Source organism: Cricetulus griseus, chromosome 5, assembly GCF_003668045.3.
Source record: "Cricetulus griseus strain 17A/GY chromosome 5, alternate assembly CriGri-PICRH-1.0, whole genome shotgun sequence".
Taxonomy (NCBI): domain Eukaryota; kingdom Metazoa; phylum Chordata; class Mammalia; order Rodentia; family Cricetidae; genus Cricetulus; species Cricetulus griseus.
The window spans coordinates 101,202,668-101,225,834 of NC_048598.1; the positions used below are offsets into that span (position 1 = coordinate 101,202,668).

The window sequence follows — 23,167 nt, forward strand, 5'->3', positions numbered from 1 at the left end:
CACCCCCTTTGTGGACACAGCCCACAGCCCAAAAGCCACGCTTATACCAAGTTACATACGTAGATATGTATCTGTGTATATTCATTCCATTGATTCTGTTCCCTTAGAGACTCCTACAAATTGTCACTCAAGCATTCAGGGCAGTGAAAAAACAGAAGTGGAGCATAAGCTCTGTGGGGGCAACTGGTCAGGCAGTTTCAGAAGAGAGGCAAGACTGTGGTTCAACTGTCAGGCATGTGCCAGTCAGACAGGCCCAGGTAGGGGACACTGGACACCCATACTCTGCCAGGCTTTAGGGTAGGAGTGGCCCTTGGATCAACACTGGGTCTTTTGAATGCTACTTTAATAACCTTGTAGACCATGAAATACGACGCGGAGTTCTAGAAACAGCAACAGACTGGAGACTTTTATACAAAAATTTGTTGCTTACAAAACATACGCAAAAGAAAGCTTAAAAAAAAATAAGACACGGAAGGCCTCGTTCTTGCTAAGTTTTGTCTACATTAGAAAAAAATCTGATAACTAATGTTCTTTTATTCTCCTTAAAAAAAAAAAAAAATACGCTTAGGCACGATGTGCTGGTGGCTCTGAACCAGAAGCCAGCCCCGGTCACCCTGCCAGGGTGCATCCGATTCTTCCGTCTTCCACAGTTAAGGCATCTTTTTTTTTTTTCTTTTCTGAAAAGTGAGCATGCGGCTTTCGTTTCCAGTTTCGGTTAATCGAGGGGGAAGCTCCTTCAGCTTGGTCACTGGGGTCAGGTCACAGGACTGTCATGGAGCCCTGTGGCCCCCTGAGGCCCCACAGTGTCTCTGGAGCCCAAGCCCTCTGCTACGCCTTGCTGGAGACCTGCCTCCTCCAGAGTCGTCCTGGGTACGCCCCGGGAAGAGTGCGGTGGTCCATGGTCCCACGGAGACCCATGTGACACCTCACAGGTGCCCCGGCGGGTTGTGAGCTTCACCCAGGCCAGGGTGAGCAGCCGACAGCGCCAGCTGGGGATCCCCGACCACGCCAGACACCTTTTCTTCCTCCCGCCGCTTCAAGCAGGCCGCTTTGGGGTTCAGGTTGCGCTCTGGAGTGGGGGAGGAGAGTGCAGTGGGAAACGGTCCCCCCCCACGCGGGAACAGGGGCCGGGACTGTGCTGTGGCCTCCCCTGGCCAGCGATAGGCCGGGGTGGAGCAGGATGGGGCGGGAGCAGCCTACCTCGCACCTGCTGCTCCAGGCCCAGGATAACCTGCACTGCCTGCTGCAGGATCAGCAGCTTGGTCTGCGCCTTATCCGACTTGAGGTGCAGCTGGCACATGCGGCCCAGCTCCCGGAAGGCCTCGTTAATGTCCCGCACGCGCACCCGCTCCCGTGCGTTATTGGCCATGCGCCTCTCCCGGTCCCTCAGGTCCTTCTCCTCCAGGGACAGCACCTCGTCCGTACTGCTGGGTCACAGCACCGAGCCTCCGTCAGGGGGGGCTGGGCCATTTCGCGCTATGTGCTACTGTGTGAGTGACAAGGTGGTGGCAGCCAATGCTGGGGGTGTGTGCATGATGGATAAGTGGTGGACAGTGGCCTGTGCAGGTGACACACCCCTAAGGGTGCTTGCCTATGTGTGTGGTAGACCCTCGTCTCTTAGGAGGCCTGGTGGTCACTCTGGGACGCTAACACATGGGAAGGGATGTGCCTTACAGGGTAGTGGGTTTTCAGTTACCCCTGTCCCTGCTCATGGCTCCGAGTGACAGCATTCAGAGCTGGGCTGCCCTGCGAGGCAGAGGCAGAGGCAGAGGCTGAGGCCTGGACCCTGAGCCAGGGCTCATGGGAGCAAACCGCACTCAGGCTTGAGCCCCACACCCCAGAGCCATGGTCATCCTAGCTAGGGCAGGAGCACTGACTCCCATGCCCAGGGACTATCTCCTCGACTGTGATGGACACACATGTTAGTGGCTCCAGATGACTCAACACAAGGCCCTGCCCATGGCCTGAAGCTTCCTGACAGAAATCACACGCTGGCATTGGCCCCCTCACCCTGTGCTGAGCCTGAGCCTTGGTCTCCTCCCTGGGAGAGCAGGTGGCAACCAAGGTCCTGGCGCCTAGGCTATGAAGCCTGGCACCATGCTCTTTGCCACTTATGTTCTCTGCTGCCCTTGGATGGACCAGATCCCTCTGGGTGGCGGCAGTGGCCCCAGACCTCAGGACAAGCGCACAGACCAAACTGCATGTGGGTACCAGAGGCTGTGCCCAGTGGACCCTTCTCTTCCCGAGGCCAGTCAGGGCCTTATGGGACAAAAGGCCCCCAGGTGGCGGTGCAGCCAGCCCCGTCCACAGGGCTGCAGGTGCGAGGTGAAGGGCGGCAGGTGGCAAGCGAAGGCAGGGATGGCTAGGGTAAAGGGAACAACAGTGTGAAAGACAGAGAAGTATGGCAGACTCGTGGGACACAGGGTGGACCACGCACTCTGCCGCCACAGACAGAGACCTCGGACAGCTGGGCAAAGCCCACCATGCTGCAGGAGAGAAAGGATTAATGGCAGGCAGGCCATGGCGAGCACGGGTTAAGGAAGCAGCGGGGTCCAAGCTGGAGTCCTCCCTCATCAGTCCTGGGGCAGGTGGACTAACACCATCTAGGATGGGGAAACACTGAGCCCTAGAGAGGTTCTCTAAGGGTTGGGTTGGGGCCCTACCAAGGTCAACAGTGATGGTGGCTCACATACCAGCTGGCACCTCTGGGGTTTTTTTTGGGGGTTGGCATTGCCCCTAACAGCCAGGTTCTGGGATAAGGCTGAGCTAGCAAGAGCCTGGGGATGGGACACAGTCTTGGCTGAAGTCCTCAGGACAGTGAGGAGGGTCAGGGTGGCAGAGTCCAGACCTGTCAGAAAGACGGTCCTCAAGGCCAGGAAGGCAGAAAGTAAGTCAGTCTCTACAGGGAAGGGGACAGTCAGCATTGGGGACAGTCAGTGTGGGCAGTTATCCTGAAATGACCAGCAGAGGGGAACTACCTGTTGTGGGACATTGGTGCAGGGACAGGGTCCACGTAGGGGACAGTGAGTGTGGGAACAGTAAGGGTGACTGGTGTTAGGGAAATCAGCATGGGAAAAAAATCCACATGAGGCAACAAGACAGTATGGGGACAGCTGAGGTCAAACAATTGTGATGTCAATAGGCAAGCATCAGTTTAGAGGGGGCGTTGGTGTGAACGGGGTCAGTGTGAGGGCAGTTGGTGTGGATGGGGTCTGTGTGGGGCAGTCGGCATGGATGGGGTGGGTGTGGGGCAGTTGGTGTGGATGGGGTGGGTGTGGGGCAGCTGGCGTGGATGGGGTCTGTGTGGGGCAGCTGGTGAGGATGGGGTAGGTGTGGGGCAGTCGGTGTGGATGGGGTGGGTGTAGGGCAGTCGGTGTGGATGGGGTGGGTGTGGGGCAGTCGGTCGGATGGGGTGGGTGTGGGCAGTTGGTGTGGATGGGTGGGTGTGGGCAGTCGCGTCGGTGGATGGGGTGGGTGTGGGGCAGCTGGCGGGGATGGGGTCGGTGTGGGGCGAATGCTGACCATTAGAGCAGCAGTGTGGAGAACCAAGCAGGGACAGTCAGTTCAGGAAGTCAGTACAGGGAACAGCGAGTGCAGAGAACCCTGTGTAGTGACCAGAGAGTGCAAGGGTGAGGGACGATCACTGCACGCTCTGGCTGGGGCAGCAGGGAGAGGAAGGGAGCATCGCGGAGGCGCGGGCCGCCCACTGACCTCGCACCTGCTGCTCCAGGCTGAGGATGACGGCCACGGCCTGGTGCAGGATGAGCAGTTTGGTCTGCGGCTTCTCACTGCTGAGGTGCAGCTGGCACATGCGGCCCAGCTCCTTAAAGGCCTCATTGATGTCGCGGACCCGCAGACGCTCACGGGCATTATTGGCCACCCGACGCTCCTTCTCCCGCTCGGCCTTCTGCTCTGGGGGGAGAAGGTCGTCCTCGTCCTCGTCTGGGCTACGGGGGAGGGAGCCGGGGGCCAGAGGGAGATAGTGAGGTGATGTGGTGGCCTGCAGGGAGGGCCTCCGGGGGTCTGTGTGCACGTGTGATGTGTGTGAGCATGTGGTGTGTGATGTGTGCCTGCACGGCCTGAGGGGAGGGGTTGGCACCTGGTGCGCGTGCGTGGGGCCTTCAGGTCCTTCTTCTCCTCCTCGGCGTCGGCCACCGACGAGTTCTCCTCATCATCTTTCTCTTCCCGCTTGATTTCACTTGCGCCCACTGTGGCACCTGCCCTTCCGAGTCCTGCAACAAGCCTGAGGTGAGGAGCGGCAGTAGCCACCAAGCTCACCTGTGGGGCCCCTTGCCAGGGCGCAGCTTCATTTGTGGGGAGATAAAGATGAAAAGTGAAAGACTTTCTTTCAGGACTGCTTCCTCCCCACTCAAGTTCCCGCTTGCTGCTGAAGAAACCAGAATAGTCCTGCCTCACACCACACGACAACTGGAGACAGAAACCTGAACTGTTTGATTAGCACACGTTCACAACTTTGACAAATGGGGAGACAAACCCTGCTGTAAATTCTGGGGTGGGGAATGATTTGTGAAATGCTACAGGAGGAGCCAGAGAATGTATACCCATCACACAGCACATGGAAGCTGAGGTGGAAGGATTTTGAGTTCAAGACCAGCCTGTGTTAGAGTGAGGTTCTCTAAAAGCGGTGACTAAAATCCTAACCCTGGTGTGGTGGCACATGCCACCATCGCAGCTACACAAAGCGCTGGGTGTGGAAGCAGCCAGGAGACAGGGCCAGCTTAGAAGGGGCTGAGGGGACCCTGGAAAAGACCATCCACATCTGACAGCTGGGGTAGGCCTCCCTCTGTGGGATGTCACCCCTAGCTTTACCCACTCCATAATCACACAGCCCTTAACACTACCAACGTTATCCCTAGGGCCACCAGAAGGCACCTGGCCGAACGCTCCCTACAGCCCAAAGGGTCCCTTGCATGCTGGTCTGCCATAGCCTTGCCTGTGTCATCCTCTATCCCTTGTTTTCCTATCAGGTTCCATCCTGCCCCGGGGGCCTTTGCACAGGTCCTTCTTGCTGGAGCCTCCTTCCATGTCACTTCCTAGACTCAGCAGCACAGCTGCCCTCGCTATTGGTACCCCCCCACACACACTTCCTTTCCACACTTGTCCTAAACTACACCCTGCTGGCCCTAATGTCCCCTAAAACTGCTACAAGGGAACTGTCACCACCTCCCTGCTCATACCCACTATGGAAATCGCCATCTGTCATAGGCCCTCATCTGATAAGCAGGCATCCCCTGCCAAAGGAATCAGCCTGGCCCTGCTGGGACAGTGGGCTCCAAAGCTAAGTTTCTGTGCCCCCAGATTGAATCAGGACACAATAGTCCCAAACTTACAGGCTATAGTGGGGATCTGGAAATAGAGTTAGTCTGCCTGATTGCTCTTGGCCCCTTGGTGGCAAGTGACAATCTATGTGTGTGCAAGTGTTGGTACGTGTGTGTGCATAGTTGCGTGTACATGTAGGAGTAAGTACAGAGACCAGAGAAAGCCGTCCATCAAGTGCCCTGCTTTTGTCACTTATCCCAAGACGACTCACTGAACCTGGAGTTCACTGTTTTTCAGGTAAGCTTTCCCGACATGCCCACCCAGGGATCCTCCTGCCTCCTCAGTGCTGGATTACAAGGCACACGCTCATGTGAAAAGCATCAACTGAACCATGTCCCCAATACTGTGGCCTTTTGTTTTGAGGCACAGGCTCTCATGAACCTGGGGCTTGCCAACTGTGACTTGCTGGCCAGTGAGGCAGCCTGTCTCTGCCTCCTCAGCACAGGAGGTACACAACACTGTGCGTGTTCAGCAGCTTAAGTTCACACTGAGTCACCCCCCTCCAGCCTCTAGGGACAGTAATTCTGTCCTTCCCTTCTCGATCACGCCCCAAAAAGCCTTCAGCTTTCCTCTGGGACTTACCGCCATAAGAGTCAGGTGGCCTCTGCGAGAGGTCGGGGAGAGAGCTGGGTTGGCTGGGGAGGCTGGCATGGTTATGCAAAAGACTGGCACCACTGGTGAGGCCATCCTCAGGGTGACCTCCACCAACCTAAGAACGAGAGGGATGTGTCAGGGTGGCTAGAGTCCCTATGTGCCACCCATCCCTGTCTCAGGTCGAAACTCACCAGGCCCGCATGCCGTCCGCCAAGTGGCATGGGGCCGGGGAAGCTTGTGGTCAACGCCCCATGGCCAGGCAGAAGTCCATGGAGATCACTAGCAGGGCCCACAGCGTGGCTTCGAAGGACATGTATGGCCTCATCCAAGCGATCCTCCATCTTGCTCTGCTGTGAGGGTGGGAAGAGAAGGTGCTCAGGAGTACATGCGTGGGTGCACACCCCCACACAGAAACACAAGAGTGCGCGCACACACACACCAAACACACTGCACATGGGGTCTCCCTCATGGTTTATGCTGAACTCAGAATTGTAATCCCCCTGACTTACTCCTGAAAACCCTTCTACTCCAGCCCCCACCTCCTGAGTACACAGATGAAAAGTGGGCTCCACCACAGCCAGGATCCACGGTGCCAGTGATGTAAGCACTGAGCCCTGGCCCAGCAGCAGGAGACTGGTCCTGCACCCCCCCCCCGCCCCCGCCCTGTGCTTCCCCAGGCTCAGCCATGCTGCCCCTGCAACACTGAGTTGACTGCTCTCCCTGAAGGTCTCCATATTCGGATTATATGGTAATGGGATTGACTGGCACTTGGTGCCTGGTCAGCAGGGAGGGGACACTCACCAGGCCATGGAGACCCCCATCGTAGCCGGGAGATAAGGCACTGGGCGCTCCTGCTCGGGGCCACTGTGACGTCCCTGGAAGGGAAGGAAAGACATGAAGGAAGACAGGCGGTGGGGATGGGGAGGACGGTAGCCCATAGCCGGATGCACTCAGATACCAGACACCACTCAATCTTCAAAGCCCAAAGACCACAGCTTCAGCAGGCACAGCAAGGAGCTTAAGGGCTGTTCCCCTCTGTCCCCTCCACACCTGGGCTCGCTGCTCTGAACTCAAGCTAAGGGCGGGTGGTTAGCTTCAGAGGAGAGCAGACTGAGGACTGGTGTGGAACTCACTCTGTAAACCAGGCTGGCCTTGAACTCACAGAGATCTGCCTGCCTCTGCCTCCCGAGTGCTGGATCAAGGCATGCACCACTATACCAGGCTGAGTGGGTTGTTTTTAATCCCAACTTCCCAGGACTTCTAGAGTCTGCCAGCTCCCACTTTCCCTCAGCCCTAACGGATGCCCCAGCACCATCTACCCTGGAGTGGTGTTTCTAACCAGATCACAGCCTGAGGTCACCAATCAGATCTGTTTGTCAAGTAGACAAATGACAGGGGGAAGCCCACCTCTGCCTCATGCCACCCTCACTACCTGGCTAGGACTACAGACTGGTGACAGTCCTGAGGTCACTCATGGTTCCCCTGTCCATCCCATACACACCTGGCAGGCCCTGGGGTGAACCCACAGGCGTTGAGGGGCTAGGTGAGAAATTATTGCTGGAGTGGTCCGGGGAGTAGATCTGTGGTGGACAGAGGGATGGGCGGGCAGTCAGGGCCACCACCAGGCGACCAGAAGCCCCACTCTCCACCACTAGCCCAGGACCCTGCTCACCGAGGCCAGTGCCTTCCCAAGTGCATCCCCTGAGCTGCTGGCTGCAGTCCCTCGGGTGCCTGTTGGGAGAGACAGGTGAGTCCCGTGCTGGGAGCATCCGTCCTGCGAATATGATGGGGCCCTCCCTCTTAGGACACCTGCCTTCCCTAGTGTCAGCACAGGCAGAAGCAGTGACCAGTGTCCAAGTCTTGCCTAACACTGACACCTACTCTCCAGGTCAACAAGGTTCCCTATGTGCCTCAGTTGCCCCTAGAGTTCAGTGGAAGACCCGCTTCTCATGGGGTCTGTTCCTGATCACTGCCAGGGCCAACCTGGGTGGCTCAAAAAGGGGACTATGCCCTCTATCTCTCCATGGTGCCTTGATGCCCACCCAGGCCCAGGAAACCCCAGGTGTAACCTCACCCATGAGGTTTTCGGCCCCGCTCACAGGTGGTGTGTGGCCCGAAGTCCCACCGTAAGTGCCAGGGGCAGATGAGAAGCTGGACACAGCGGCAAGTGTGCCGTTGACCTCAGACCCATGCAGCTGGTAGCTCTGAGGAGACAATTAGGAGATGCTTGAGGGGTGAGCAGGACCAGGCAGGTGCTGGTACCACCCTGGACCCTCTGCCACCCCTGACCACGGCACCTACCATGCGTTCCTGCTGCTGGAGACCCCCGAAGGCACCAGTGCCCACGGAATTGCTGCCTGGTGCAAGGGGCAGAGGGGACGAGCCATCAGCTAACATGGGCCCAAAGCCCGCCTGGCTGGGGGTACTCCAAAGCTCCGCCGAGGGGTGCAGGCTGCCATCTGTGTAGAGGAGGGTGGTGAGGGTAGGGACCCAGCCCCGCCAAGCCCCCCGCCCCAGAGCCCCACGCACCTGCCACGTAGAATGGGGAGGGATAGGTGCTGCTGGGGGTCTTGGCAGAGGGGTAGGCTACGGCATCCCTGCTGTAGCTGTCACCTGAGCTGGGTGGATACACCTGCGACAGGAGGGCACTGTTAGGAGGAGCGGTGAGAGACAGGTGCTGCTAGCCTCATGCTCCCTGCCATGTGTCCCACTATGCCCAGACCTAGGCCCTAGAACCTGGGGCACCGGTGACCTCATTTCCCTTGACTATCTCTTAGAGATCTCGTCTGCCTCTCCAGAACACCTTGGCCTGCCTCCATATAGCAAACTCCCAGAAAATTCTCATGGCCCCACCTCCAATGCTCAGCTCTCTATTTTTCCTTGTCTAGCATTTCCCAGTGCTGGAAACCTCCCTGTACTTCTGGGTCCATAGGATCCTAGGCCACAGAGGAAGTGTCCCAGCATAGCATCTGACCCTGGTTCCCCTGCAGCACAGAAAGTGCAGAGGGAACAACCAACAGCATCGACTCTGACTAGCTAGCATTAGCTTGAACTGACAGCTTGAAGAAACAGAGTGGGGGTCTAACAATGTCTTCCCTAGCATAGGACTCAGGCAGGGATAGGCTGTTCATGCCTGCTGGCACAGGGCTCAGGAGATCAACTGCTCATGCCTGCCCAGGCAGGGGAGCAGGCAGCGAGTCGAAGCTGGCTGTTGGGGTAGTGTCTGTCTAGCTTAACTAGGTTCTGTTGGCTATGTTCTCTGATCTTAGCTCTGTTCCAATGCATGTGTTTCTGGGGAGCCCTGGCCTACCCAGTACTGACATCAAAGGAACTACAGGGTTGCAGGCACACAGGAAGCACAAGGTGCACTGTGTATCGCAGGCCAGCCTACACCTTGTGACCTTACCTCCCAAGTGCTGGGGGAGACAGTCAGGCTGGAGAATCCAGCACACAGCCTTTCTTAATGTGATTAAATCGCAGGCGCATGGCACCATGAACCACTGAGGGCCAGCCACCATCTGCCAGGGTGGGCAACCCGCCAAACACCAAGCCAGTGGGTGGAGATACTTCCAGCCTTGGCAGGTGGGTGTGGCTGGGGGAATAGGCGGGGCCTGGCTGCCCCAGTTCAAAGCCCCCCCCCCCCCCCGAACCGTTAGAGGTTATAGCCATAAAAACCCACTCTTAAAGCAAGAGGGAGTGAGGTGGACCTGAGGAAGGACTTCCCTGGCGAAGAGGGGGCATGCTCAGTTCACACACATCAGCCTCCAAAGCCGGGTCACCCTTGGGATGTGACCACAGCTTCTGGCATGGGAAAACCCACCAAGCCATGGAGACTGTAGAGGCACCAGAGATCCTCATACTCACGGAGGAGGGCAGACCAGGTGGAACCTTCCGGACCTTCTTGGGCTGTGTATCTGGTGGGAGCAAGAGCAGGGGGATGGTGGGCCCACTGCCCTCTCCACATGCCCTCATGTGGACCCTCCCGGGCAGGGGTCAGGACCCAGGAGTGCCACACTCCCAACACTTAAAGGGCCTCATTAACCCAGCCATGAAAACCTGGCTTCTAGCCTGGCGGTGGTGGCACATGCATTTAATCCTAGCACTAGGGAGGTAGAGGCAGGAGAATCTTTGTGAGTTCGAGGCCAGCTTGGTCTACAGAGTTCCAGGACAGCCAGGGCTACACAGAGAAACCCTATCTTGGGGGGCATGGGGGGAAGAAAACAAACACATCTAAAACCCCTGGAACTCCAAGATGTAGGAAAACACAAGGAGGCTCTGCACAGAGCAGCCTGGGGGTCAGGATAGCCCAGCAGCCCCCTCCTAGTTCATCACACCCAGCAACACTGGGGGTGCAGACTCAGGCACCCAATCCGGATGTTGGTCTCTGCTACAACCACCCCTCACCATACCCATGCCCCCAGCACCAACTTACCCAGGCCACTGTCTGCAGCTCTCCGCCGAGGGTTGCTGGGGTATGAGGGGTAATACTGGGAGCTGCTCTTGACACCCGATGGGGATAGTGGCCCAGGGCTGCTAAGGCCCAGCTCACCCGGTAGGAAGCCAGCCTGGGGATGGGAACACCAGGAAGCTGGGGCTGATGTCCAGACCCAGGCCAATCTGTGTTTGGAGAACCTACTGGCTGTTAAGACCAGTGCCACAAGGGTAGGGCAGGGCTGGGCTAGGCCCCCAAGCCTCACTGCTGCACAGCACCCAGGACACAACCTCTCATGCTCAGTCCCATGGCCACCTCTCACCCCAGTGCACAGAGGCCCACATTGGGGTCCGCATTCCCGACAGTGGCCCCATGTAAGCAGATGAGTTGGGGCTTTGAGACCTGTATCCTGTACTCTGCCCAGCTCTGCTCCTCTCATAGGGTAGGGCTACTCAGGGACTTTAGAGATCACAGCCTGGTCCCAGTTGGTGCTTAACAACCGTAGCTCCCATGACACAGTGTCTACCCCAAGGGATATCTTGGAGGCGGGGCCAGCTCCACCCTTCTGCCTCAGTTTACCTGACTCAGTGCACTAACACTGGTGTCTCTCCCAAAGGTGGCATAAGCACTCCGTTCGCTGCCTTTGCCTGCAAGGGACAGAAGGAAGTCGTAAGAAACCTGGGAGGGTCTCTCAGACAGTAGGGGGATTACACACAGTGGGCCTCTGGGAGGGCCCTGCCTGGGTAGGCCCAGCTGCCCAGTCTCCCTGGATACAGGATAGGAGACAAGGAGAACCTAGCAACACTGGGACCAATTGATTGATCTGCATGCTTTGCTACTATTTTTTATTGAAGACTAAGTCATGAGGGTTTTGCCTGCAGATATGTCTATGCGCCACACATGTGCCTGGAAGAGAGTATCAGATTCCTTGGGACTGGAGTCATGGGTGCTGTAAGCCACCACTTACTTGGGCTGAACTGAACCCAGGTCCTCTATAAGAGCAAAAAGCGCTCTTAACCACTGAGCCGTCTCTCTAGCCCTGATTTGCTTTGAGACAGGGTCTCATGTAGCCCAGGCTAGCCCTGACTTCCTAATGGTCCTGCTTCAGCCTCCTGAGCAGCTGCGTTCTAAGGGTTGCTAAACCTGCCAGCACTCAGTGCTCACAGGGTCCACCCTGGGGAACGGGGAGTGAGGGGGACACGGACACAACAGGCGGAAACAGACACAGATGGCCTCTTTGAGAACTGCCCTGACATCCTGTCAGGCAGGACACCCGAGAAAGAGGCAGGAGAAGGAAGCCCAAAAGGGAACACGCACCCCACAACTGCAGAGGCCACTTTGGGCCATGGTGGAAGGAGGGGTCAGTGCTGACCAGTTGCGGACTCTAGAACAGATTCCACTCTTGAGTTAAAGCAACACCTTCATGGTCTTTCAGGCCTCCTGTCCGACCTACTTCCTGGTGAGTGGTCCCCTCAGCCACCAAGGAAGCAGGCCAGGGTCACAGCCATCCACATGGGAAGTGGTATTTGGTACACCACCTGCCTCGATTCCCAGGCTGGTCAGAGGCCAGGGTTACTGATGTGATGGCTGGTGCTTCACTACCCTGCTATGCCCCAAGGTCCTCTTGGGGTTACCACAGTGGCCACACTTACCTCCAAGCCCAGGTCCTAAGAACGTGGAAGAAGGTAGGCTGTTGTGGGACTCACTAAAGTGGGCACCTTCGCTGTACGTCTAGGGGAGAGAGGCAGGGTAAGACACTAGTAGCTGAGTGCAACTGTCCCAGAGGGTGACCCAGGGACCTGGGCTGCACAAAGGCGTCTTACCCTGCTGGGGTCGAAGGAAGAGCTGTTCTGATCACTGTTGCCCCAGGAGCCTGAGCTGGTTCGGTCCTCGAGTCCTGAAGGAGGAAAAGGGAACCCTAGCCTAGTTCTCAGGGGACCCAGAAGGCTTTGGGATCCCCTTTCATCCTAATATGCCTAACAGCAATAAGGTCTGGGAATGTTCCTACAAAGGCTGTTGTAGCTAATAATGTGACTACCAGCTGTTTCTCTGGCAAACTTCTACTCAGTGAAAACTTCAGCTACTGCGCCCACTCTCAGTCCCATGGCCAGGCCTCTTGCTTAGGCCTATGTCTGATCACAAGGACGGGGCATCTGAGTCAGAAATGGCTGACAAAAGTCCACAGAGCCTCAGGAGTAGGGTCTCTCTGGTAGGGGGCCTCCACTAGGAAGGTTGACTTGCTCAGTGGGTAAGGCAGAGAGAGACACACCTGGCTCGGGTTCCTGGAGCCTCAGAAGAAGGTCAAGAGTTTCTGTGGTAAAGCAGGATTAAGCAGCCTGGAGACCAGGGGAACCTTGTCCTAAGGGGCAGGGCTGGCCCTTATCTCCCCCAACACTCCTCACAGGCAGCTAACGGCTACACCCCTAGAACAGTCTCCACAGGCAGCAAATTCACTCCTTCCTAGCACCCTGGGCCCTGTCCCCATGCACAGGAACCACAGGGTCTACCTTGATTCCTCTCTAACTTGGCTACATGGCCATACATGTGCCTCAGTTTCCCTACTGGACTGACAAGCAAGTTCAGTCCACATTGAAAACTCCAAGGGGGAAGGCTCCAGTGTTTGGCCTCCCCTCTACACCTCACAACCCCCCTTATGCCACCCAGCTCCACACCAGAAACTTTCAAACCCTAGAGACTTATATTATGGCCTTTGTGCTCATCATCCCCTCCCTGGAGAACCATGTTTCATTGTGGCCTAATTTACATAATTATGCATATCAATCTCAGCACCTCATGAATATTCATTGTGATTACACCTTCCTGCTTCCCGATAAAGTTCTAGTGTGTTGGCAATGGGGGTCTGGGATGCAGCCCTGGGGGCTCCAGGAACCCCTCTAGCATCAGGTGCAGTTTATGGATGCCTTCACCCCAAATTTTTAGCTCTCCCAGGGCTTGTGGTAAGGATGGGGTGGTTGGGCAGCCAGTACCCACAATGTTGTGGTCCCACCAACTTCCATTGAACATAAACCCCAGGGGCATACAGGATGCTCTGAAAGCCCAGACTAGGCCTTGGTGACACCTGAACAGTGGGTGACCCCAACAAAGTGTCACACCCCCCAGAGCCTGGCAATGTTGAAGATTCCTACCCAGCACAAACCCTGTCTTCCCATTCTATAAATGACAACGCAGGAGGTCCCTCCCCCACCCCATTAATACAGTTATTAAAATCACCCCACTGATAAATGATGCATCTTAATAACCCCAACATGAATATTCATAGCTGTCTCACTTGCGTACTAATTAAAATGTTCTAATAGAAGATGCTGATGTCAGACTACCCCCCCTCCAATTTCTCCTCCTGTCCCTCAAGGTGAAGTACCAAGACACAGGCACCTCCATCCAGCCCAGACAACTTAGGACAAGGCCCATGTTTGGAGTCCTATTCTTCTACAGGGACAATTCACACTTTTTGGCCACTGACTTGCTTTTATAAGTAAAGTTTTACTGGCGCACAGCTCTCCTGTTCATGTGCTGTCTACAGCTGTATTCATGGCAGGGCTTATATATTCATTATTTGGTCCGTCGTGGAGATGATCACCTGGAGCCCAGCACACCAGGAGCAGCCTTATAGAATGGTGGAACTCAGTGTGGCCTTCTAATCTAATGTTGGTACATGGACCAACACACCCACCCCAAGCATCTCTCTCCCTCACATCCACTGCCTACTTAACAGGGATGATGTCAGCTAACACAGCCAGTGTTAGGTCATATCCACCCAAGGTCCAGTTGCCACTGACCAAAGCGAGCAAACAGAGCCTGCCTTCTCCCACTAGCTCTAGCCAGAACAGCCCAAGACAAAGCCCTGACAGTAAAAGCAAGTTTGAGACCAGCCTAGTCTTCATTACATACCTCAAAAGAACCACAGAGGGCTAAGTTCAATTCCTAGCACTCACATGGAGGCTCAGCATTGCCTCCATGGAATTCCAGCTATAGGAATCTCCAGGTCTCTGGCTTCCTAGTGCACCACACTCACATATGTATATTCCCACACAGAGAACACACATGTAATTGAAAAATAGTAAAAGTAAACAAAAGGAAAAAAATATGGCTGCTAAGTCAGATATGATGCAAAGACAGAAGAAAACTCCACCCTGATCACGCTCCCAGCCCCCCACTGTGGGATTGTAGACAAGGCTCCACCCTGACTATGCCCCCAGCCACTCACTGGGGTTCCTAGGAGGGAGAGAAAGGAAGAGGAGGAGGAACCTAGGCAGTAGGAGAGGAAAAAGGAGGTAAAAAATGGAAGAGAGGTAATGCCATGTGACAGAAATGGGTTAATTTAAGTTTAAGAGCTGGCTGGGAACAAGCCTAAACTATTGTCCAAGCTTTCATAATTAGTAAGAAGTCTCCGTGTCACTATTTGGGAGCTGATTGGTGGGGACAGAAAAAGATGTTACAGAAGGCTGCCTACTTAGGGACAGTAACAGATTAGAGGGGCAGAAAGAATTATAGGATGTGGGGAGGCAACCCAGGGAACCCCCAAAATGTAACACAGAAACACAGGCTGACCTACACCTTGTTATCTAGCTGAGATGAACTGAACCACCCAGTCCTGGGGTGACGGGTGCACCACCTTCATGTGCTCCTGGGATGAAACCCAGGGCCCTGTGTGCAAGGTGGCTGCTCTACCCTCCAGCCCAACTAGCTAATACTTCACTCTCAGAGTTTATTTTTAAAAACTAATAAAGGTTGGGTATGTGATTCAGTGGAGAATTATTTTGTTTATTTTGAGACAGGGTCTCATTCTGTAGCCCAGGCTAACATGGAACTCAAAAGATCGACCTGCCAAGCCAGACAGTGGTGGCCTAAGCCTTTAATCCTAGCACTCAGGAGGCAGAGGCAGGTGGATCTCTGTGAGTTCAAGACCAGCCTGGTCTACAAGAGCTAGTTCCAGGACAGCCTCCAAAGCCACAGAGAAACCCTGCCTTGAAAAACCAAAACCAAAACCAAACAAAACAAAAACAAAAAAAACAGATCCACCTGCCCTTGTCTCCCCGGGTGCTGGGATTAAAGGGGTGTACCACCACGTCTGGCAGCAACTGAATTCTTGCCTTCCATTCTGGAGGCACCTGATCTAGCCCCCAGTGAGCCAGACCCTTGGCTCAGTGGTTAACAGAGGTGGCTGATTTTCCAGAGGCCCCAGGTTCAATTCCTAGAAGTCATCTGTAACTCCAGATCCAGGGGGATCTGACACCTTCTTTTGGCTTCCAGAGGTACCAGGCAAGCATGTGAAATACAGATACACATGCAGACAAAACACCCTCACACATAAAATAAATAAATAAACCCCAGAAAGTCACTTAGAGAAGGAAGATCTTGGAGCCATTTTAAACAACCCATGAAACTACCCTGAATTCTTTCTGACTCAACCTCCTTGCTCTGTTGGTAAGAAAGCTGGCAAAAGCCTTCCTATGTAAAGTGTGACAAACCAACAAGGGTTGTGAAGGCTGGTGTACGGGCAGGCCTGTTCAGTTAGAAGGAAACCCTAAGTTTCAGCCTCCTAATCATTACCACATCACTGTATCCATTGCTCTGCACCTGTGAGGTCCAGAACTCTAAGAATGTTACCCAAAGTCATCACATAACAAACAGTGCTTTACAAATGGAAGTAGAAATTTTTAAGGGGCTGGAGAGATGGCTCAGAGGTTAAGAGCCCTGGCTGCTCTTCCAGAGATCCTGAGTTCAATTCCCAGCAACCACATGGTGGCTCACAACCAAAAAAAAAAAAAAAAAAAAATTGTTCTTAAGACAATTTTTTGTCTTAAGACATGGTGGGCTGTTTTTTTTGTTTTGTTTTGTTTTTGTTTTTTTCCAGACAGGGTTTTTCTCTGTGTAGCTTTGGAGCCTATCCTGGCACTCGCTCTGTAGACCAGACTGGCCTCGAACTCACAGAGATCCGCCTGCCTCTGCCTCCCGAGTGCTGGGATTAAAGGCATGCGCCACCAACGCCCGGCCAGATGTAGCTTTTTAAGTTGACCCAGCAGTGACAGAGGGAAGAACTGGTCTCCGAGAAACTGTCCTGAGCTCCTTGAGGCACAAGTCTCACTGGATGGCACATTAAGAGGATTCCATTTTTGCAGCAGGGTCAGGGATGTTAGAGAGAGAGAGAGTAGAATCAGAGTCCTTCCTATGTAAAGAGCACCTGCAAGCCCACAGGTATCACACAGGTTTTTATATGAAGAGACTGAGGACTGGTTTCACAGCACCACAGACAGAAACACCACAGGTTATAATGGGAGCTGGCATTCAGCTATTCTCACAAGTTTTCACCCCGTCCTGAGACAAGTAGAGTAATTTCAAAATGAAACATTATCAACAAGAAAAAAAAATCATCGATGCAGGAGGGCTCAAGGCATTTGAGATTGACAGGCCTCTGACACTCAGCTACCACCCATGGTCGGTAGGTACTATGTTCTTGTGGCAGACTCCAGCTAACCTTCTATCAGCAGTGCCTGGGGACCTGCCCCATGCACCCCTCCTGCTCCTCCTGTGTGTACCTCGACCTTCAAGAACAGGGGAAACAACATCCTGCAACCATGATTGGTAGCAGTGCTGTCCCTTCAAAGGTGACATGGCACATGCATGTCTATTCCTGTGGTCTTTGGGCTCTAGATGTACCACCAACGTGAGGGCCAGCCAACAGTGTCCCCAAGACAGAGTCACATAGCCCAAGGCCAAGGGTCCGAGGGTGTGGCTGAAGGTGGGTCTGAAGGATGAGACAGGCTGGACAGAAACCATAAAAACCAGTGGGTGATGTCTTCAATGTCCCGGCCTGCCAGGCCAGACTGACAGGGAGAGGAGACCAGGCTATGCCACCCCCAAGGAGCCACCTCCAGGTCCTGGAGCCCGCCTTGGCGACGAAGCCCAGAAGAGTTTGGAGAGCCGTGCTGCCAACAGGGCAGCCCTCTCCACCCCACTCTCACAGTAGCTGCCAACCTGACCCTAACCCACCCCTCCCCTGGGCCGGAAGCCTGGGCACTGCGGACTTGGGGCTGCTTCCGGGGTGATGGGAGCCTGTGGGGATTTCCAGGCCTTTAGGAGTGCCCAGATGGCCCTCCATTCACTTCCTCAGGCTGAGGGGAAGACCAGCAGGGTAGTGACTGATGGCCTTGCTTTTGGGTAGGGTAAGCAAGAGCCACCCATACCAGCTTCCCAAATGTGTCCCCCACACAGCCCAGAACAAACCTTGTTTAACGAAAACCAGTCAACTTCAACCCCATCCATGTCAGCTTGGGTCTATGAGATGTTTCTCCTTTGAGACCTCAGATGTCCTGGGTCCTAGAAGTCTCCTGTCCCTGTGGTCCCATCAACCAGGCTAGACCATGTATATACCAAGCACATAATATTTGTTCAAAATACAACCACAGGGCCCCACTGTGGACCTCATAGTTGGAACAGACAAGACACAGAGGCCTGGGTTCCAGTCAGCCAACTCAATGGGCTCTAAAACAACCACACTCTGGTGGGGCATGGCGTGAGGAAATGCCACTGTCCACAGGGCCGACCACCAGACCTCCAATCAGTCCACATGAACACATCCCCTGTGTCCTTCAATCCTACCTGAGCCTGCAAACTGGGTTCCAGCCAAGGAGGCAGGCCGGCCCTTCCCGTTGGCCACCGGGAGCGGGAACATCTGTGGGACAGAGGAGAGCGGTGAGTGGCGCAGCAGAGTTGGGGACAGTAGGGGTGTCTAGCTGAAGAAGACCCAAAGATGCCGGTTTGCTCTTCTGAGGCTGGGTGTACCAGAGCTCTACAGTCAGGGTGACCCTAGCAGCAGGTCAGGCTTGGAAGGAAACAACTGCACACTCAACTCCGAAGCTGAAATATCCAGACCTCTAGGACTCTACTAGAGGGAATGACTTACAACTTGTTTTTGTGTGTGCACAATCTTGGGTGTTATTCTCAGGAGCCATATTTTGTTTTGTTTGTGAAACAGGATCTCTCTGTGTAACCCTAACTGTCCTAGAAATCACTGGAGACCAGGCTGGCCTCGAACTCACAGAGATCCTCCTGCCTCTGCCTCCCGAGTGCTGGGATTAAAGGTGTGTGCCACCAACGCCTGTGATTCCTTATTTCTTGAGATACTGTTTCTTATTGACCTACAGCTTGCCAAGTAGGCAAGCCTGGCTGTTCAGAGCTCCCCGGTAGTCCTGTGTCTGCCTCCCAGAGCCAGCCAGGGTTACAGGTGCATGCCACCATGCCCCAATTTTTACACAGGTGCTGGGTATGAGCACTTTACCCCTGAGCCATCTCTCCTGCCCTGATTTTGTCTCTCAGATAGGCACTGAGTTTATCATCTCCCTGCCTCAGCCTCAGGAGCACTGGGTGACAGGAGTGTGCCACCGTGCCTGAAACCACCTGCTCTGAAGGGGATATGTGTCCTCAATGGGTAGCCGGTCAGACTGAGAACCTCCTGGCTAGCATCCTGTGTATTGGGAGGCCTCCCACTTGTCTGAGTGGCTCACTTAAGGGCACCACAGAAGGAGAACCGGAAAAGACACACTGCCCATAAGTGTGGCCCAGCCCCTACTAAGGGGAAACTGGGAAGTGGAGGCAGGAGGATAAGGTTGTTTAAGGCCATCCTCGGCTACATGGGGAGCTACAGGTCACATGAGACCTTGTCTCAAACAAAAATGGGAAAGGGGACTGAGGCGCTAGGTGGCAGAGCTGGGCATGTGTGTGAGGCCATCGACCCCTGCCACACCCACACGCCCCCTCCCAGCTCTTCCATGCCCACTGTGCCAGTTAAAGGGCATATTAAAGGGCTCAGAGGCACAAAAGCCAACTCCCAACCACAGAGTGCCAGTTCTTACCCGTGTGAGGCCCAAGTGACAAGCTACCTACACTGTCCTCGGAACCTCCCCTAAACAACTAGGCAATGGCAGTATACCCCACAGCTAGGACATGTGCAGGGTCACCGACACTATCCCCTCACACAGAAGGAAGAGCAGTGGAAGAGCGGGGTGCCATTTGGGGCCAGCAGGGGCTGCAGAGTAAGACTCTGTCTCGAAAAACAAAAGAGGCACAGGGCCAGAGAGAAGGCTCAACAGTTAACACACTGCCTGCTCTTCCAGAGGACCTGGGTTTGGTTCCCAGTGCTCACATGGCTCACAACCATCTATAACTCCAATTCCAAGGAATCTGATTGCCTTCTTCTAATCCAAGGACGCTGGGCACAAACGTGGTACACACACACACACACACACCTGCACGCGCTCGCGCATGTATAAAGTTAATAATGAAGCTGGACAAGGTAGCATAGGCCCTGTCGTCACAACACTCAGAGGCAGGAAGAGATCAGGAACTCAAGACTAGCCTGGGCTACATGAGAACTTGCTCAAAAACAAAATCCTCCAACAAGGGACTTGCCTCCCAACTTGGCCACACGAGGTCTGGCTGTGTGATGGGATTCCCTACCTGCCTCAGTTTCTCTTCTGTGCCTTGGGATGCTCTCTGACCTAAATGAGGGGAAACCCTGAGCCCTTTGGACTGAAGAGGAGATGGCCCAGAGGCTTGGGGTACTCCCATGGGTCCAACAGAGCTGAGCTGCACCCCCAAGCTGGTATGTTCCAGGTCACTAGACCGTGACCTGTCAGTTTAACAATAACATAAAAAAAAAAAACCACACGCGCGCGCACACACACACACACACACACACACACACACACACACACACAGAGGAGCGGACCAGAGCCTCTGCCTACTCAGCCAGGGAGGCAAAAATAAGACAGACCTTAAAAATACCAGCAGGCCTTCCGGAGCCTTGAGTCTGTCCCCAGGGCTGACTGTCAGGCTGGCTGAGGTGTGCTGCCTCAGTATAAACTCACTTGTTTTTGGCAGAATTCTGTGGCCTCGGTGCCTTGTGGGGATGAGCAGGGGAATTCAGACCGGAAGCTGCCCTAGGAGCTTTCAGGGGACAGTGGTGCTTCTGGGGGTGGGGCCGAGATTTTGAGAATCCACAGAGCTTAAAAGTCATGCTCATTCTTGAAGGACAGGTCCAGTGGCCCCAACAGCCACAGGGTGCCCACTGCACAGATGGGTTAGTGGAGGGCACTAGGCTGTGGAGATGTCCACCAGCTTGTTACTGGATGTCCCTGTGCTCTGTGACTTTTGTCAGCCAGCAAGCTCTCTGGGCATTTACACAGCTGGAGAAAAAGGACTTCCACAGGATGGGCATCTCTCCCCAACTGTGACTGACAGTGTGCTATTGGAGCAGGGTTGCTGAAAGCCTTTGGGGGTGGGGGTGTGCCCACAGATCCTCCCAAGGTCACTAACATAGTGGTGGCTTTCCTCTCTGAGGTCCCCAGCATGGGCCAGCACAGCCTGGGACTCATTCTCATATCTGTAACTTCCAATGGTCACTTTCCTGACTAGCTAGTCAAGGCCTCGAGCCCCCCCACAGCCACACAGGGCTTCTGCAGTGAACAAGCCAGAGGGGCCAGAGCCCTGAAAAGCCCCTCCCTCTCTTTGGGCTCAGCTCTCCCATTTGTGAAGTGGTAAATGAGCCCATTTCTTTGGTGGGTGTCACCACGCTTGTGGGGGGAAGGGAGTTCCATTCCTCCATCTCCTCCTGAGACTCCTCCCACTTTTGCAAGCTGAGGGCTCCACTCCAACTGGCAGACACTTCTCCCCTTCAGAGGTAACCTCCAGCCTGGGAGCAGGGGACAGGCACTGGGGGGTGGCTCACCATGCTGAAGTCCAGAAGATCACTCAGCTCTTTGTCAGAGCCCACAGGTGCCATTCTCTGAGACTGGTTCATCATCTGGCCAGGACAGCAGGCGTGGAAACTGGGGCAGGTTCCCCAGGCCTAGAGACAGCGCTGTGTGGTGAGCCCCAGAGACAGGAGGGAGAAATGGAGACCGCATGAGAGCATACAGGCACAGGCCTGAGGTGGATGGGGCCCTGGAGGGAGGAGGCAGGGAACCTAGTTTGGGGGACCCTTATAGATCCTTCCCTAGAGCAAATATACAGCTTCAACAATAGAGAGAAGGAACACACAAGAGCTCTCCATTCCCAGAGGACCACTTTTTAAACTGGTGTAGTATAGGAACACTCCTATCACCCCACCCGAGGTGTCTAGGAGGCGAGGGATGATGGCTCAGGCTCTGCCTCCTCCAAATAAGTTTGGTGGAACCTTCCCATTCACAGAACACTCAAAGTCCTGGTCACCCCAAAATCAAAGCAAAGCAAAATCCTAGTTTCAAGCCTTCACTCCTGGGCCCCACAAATTCTCCCTTTCACCCCCAAAAACCTAACCTCACTCAGAAAAGTTAAAAAAAACAAAACAAAACAAAAGCAAGCAGCCTTATTGTCAGGATGTATCCGGGAATTATTCGGAGCAAAGTTTGAAAACATCCTTTTACCAACATCACCCTTGGGGGGGGGGGGTTTGTCCCAAGACCTGGGATTCCCCTTCAGGTCCCAGGGGCTCTGCTCCACCAGCGGGGGAGGGGATCCACCTGCCAGGCCACATCCCACCCACCCCAGGGAAGACAGAACAGCTTAGCCATCCACCACACATTTAAAAAATTAACTTTTTTCCAGGGTTCCCTAGAAAAGAGAAAAGGTGTGTTGAACTGAGAGACCACAGGGTGGGGAAGGAGGGTCAGGGGCTTGAGGGAGAGCGAACGCCCAAAAGCTCAAAGACCCCAACTCTTTTGTTCGCCACCTCAGACTCGGTGTGAAACAGCACCTAGAGCACCCCCTCCCCCGCTGTTTCTTTTCTTTTCATTTTTTTTTTTTTAAATCCTTTTTGGAGGACTGTGAAACTGACTTTTTTTTTTCTTCTAAGTTGTACGAAACCACACTTTTTTGTGTGTGTGGTACTTGAAACCGATTTTTCTAGGTAACCCCAAGGGAAGAGGTGAAACACTACTTGGTCAGTGGTACCACAAACATTTTTCAGAGGGGCGGAGTGGGGCAACCTGAGACTTCTTGGATTGTCGGGAGGGAAGCAGAATTGGGTACAACCTTCTTTTCTCTCCCTCCCCCACTCCAGCAGCGAGTGCGGGAGGGAGAGAGAGAGGCTGAGAAAGAGGCTGAAAGCTCTCTGAGGCTCGAAGGCAGGCCCCGTATCCCAAACCCTGGGCTGTGGCTTGCCCCACACTAACACAGAGCAGATGTTGCCATCTTGGGGTCCCCATGACTCCCCACCTTCTCTGTGCCCAGAAGCCCCTTTCTTGTAGCAGACAAAAGGACCTGTTCTTTTTTTTCCTTCGAACTCTAGCTTGAATTAGGGGGCCCATTCCTGAGTGTGTGTGTGTGTGTGTGTGTCTCCCAAGATCTCCCAGGAGTTGGGGAACCCCTAGCTAACAAAGTAAAGAGATTGTCCCCACTCTTCCTTCCAAACTCCAACTCGGATGGAGGGTTGGTGGGCCTCCTCCCTGGCTGAGGGTGGGTGGGAAAGGGATACCTACCCTCAAAATCCCCACGAGTTAGGGAACCCTAGGTCGTGGAGTGCGGGGTTAACCCTCACCCCTCCAAACTCCAGCCAGCATCAAGGAAACACCTCAAGTGAAGGGGTGGAGGTCGGCGGTAAGAGGACACCTCCCCTAAGATACCCACGAGTTTGGGCACCCCTAGCTGATGGAATGAGGAGATGGTCCTCTCTCTCTTCCCTCCAACTCCAGTTCCGATCAGGGGGATCCCCTCCCTGAAGATGGGGGTTGAAAGTAGGTAGTAAGGAAACACCTCCCCCAAGGTTCCCATGCCCCGTATCTGATTAAGTTGGGTGACCGTCCA

The 23,167-nt window shown here is 54.6% G+C and overlaps 1 protein-coding gene across 13 annotated transcripts; it reads right to left on the reverse strand.

The window, feature by feature from the left end:
* Positions 1-378: 378 nt before the first annotated feature.
* Positions 379-21,804, reverse strand: Tcf3 (transcription factor 3). 13 transcript variants are annotated; one of them, XM_027419340.2, is made up of 18 exons: positions 21,114-21,804; positions 17,987-18,059; positions 12,190-12,263; positions 12,019-12,097; positions 10,946-11,013; positions 10,367-10,499; positions 9,799-9,848; positions 8,464-8,566; positions 8,236-8,393; positions 8,009-8,138; positions 7,607-7,665; positions 7,436-7,514; positions 6,736-6,809; positions 6,126-6,281; positions 5,923-6,049; positions 4,100-4,232; positions 3,712-3,947; positions 379-1,069 (listed from the first exon to the last, which is right to left on the reverse strand). In XM_027419340.2, the coding sequence occupies exons 1-18, from the start codon at positions 21,186-21,188 to the stop codon at positions 927-929; spliced, it is 1,950 nt and encodes a 649-aa protein (XP_027275141.1). In that variant the 5' UTR covers positions 21,189-21,804; the 3' UTR covers positions 379-926. The 13 variants fall into 13 exon arrangements, with proteins under 13 accessions (XP_027275141.1, XP_035301872.1, XP_027275140.1 ...); XM_035445981.1 differs by having other exon boundaries at positions 3,719-3,907; positions 6,126-6,284; positions 21,114-21,802; XM_027419339.2 differs by having other exon boundaries at positions 6,126-6,284; positions 21,114-21,801.
* Between the last annotated feature and the right edge of the window lie 1,363 nt (positions 21,805-23,167).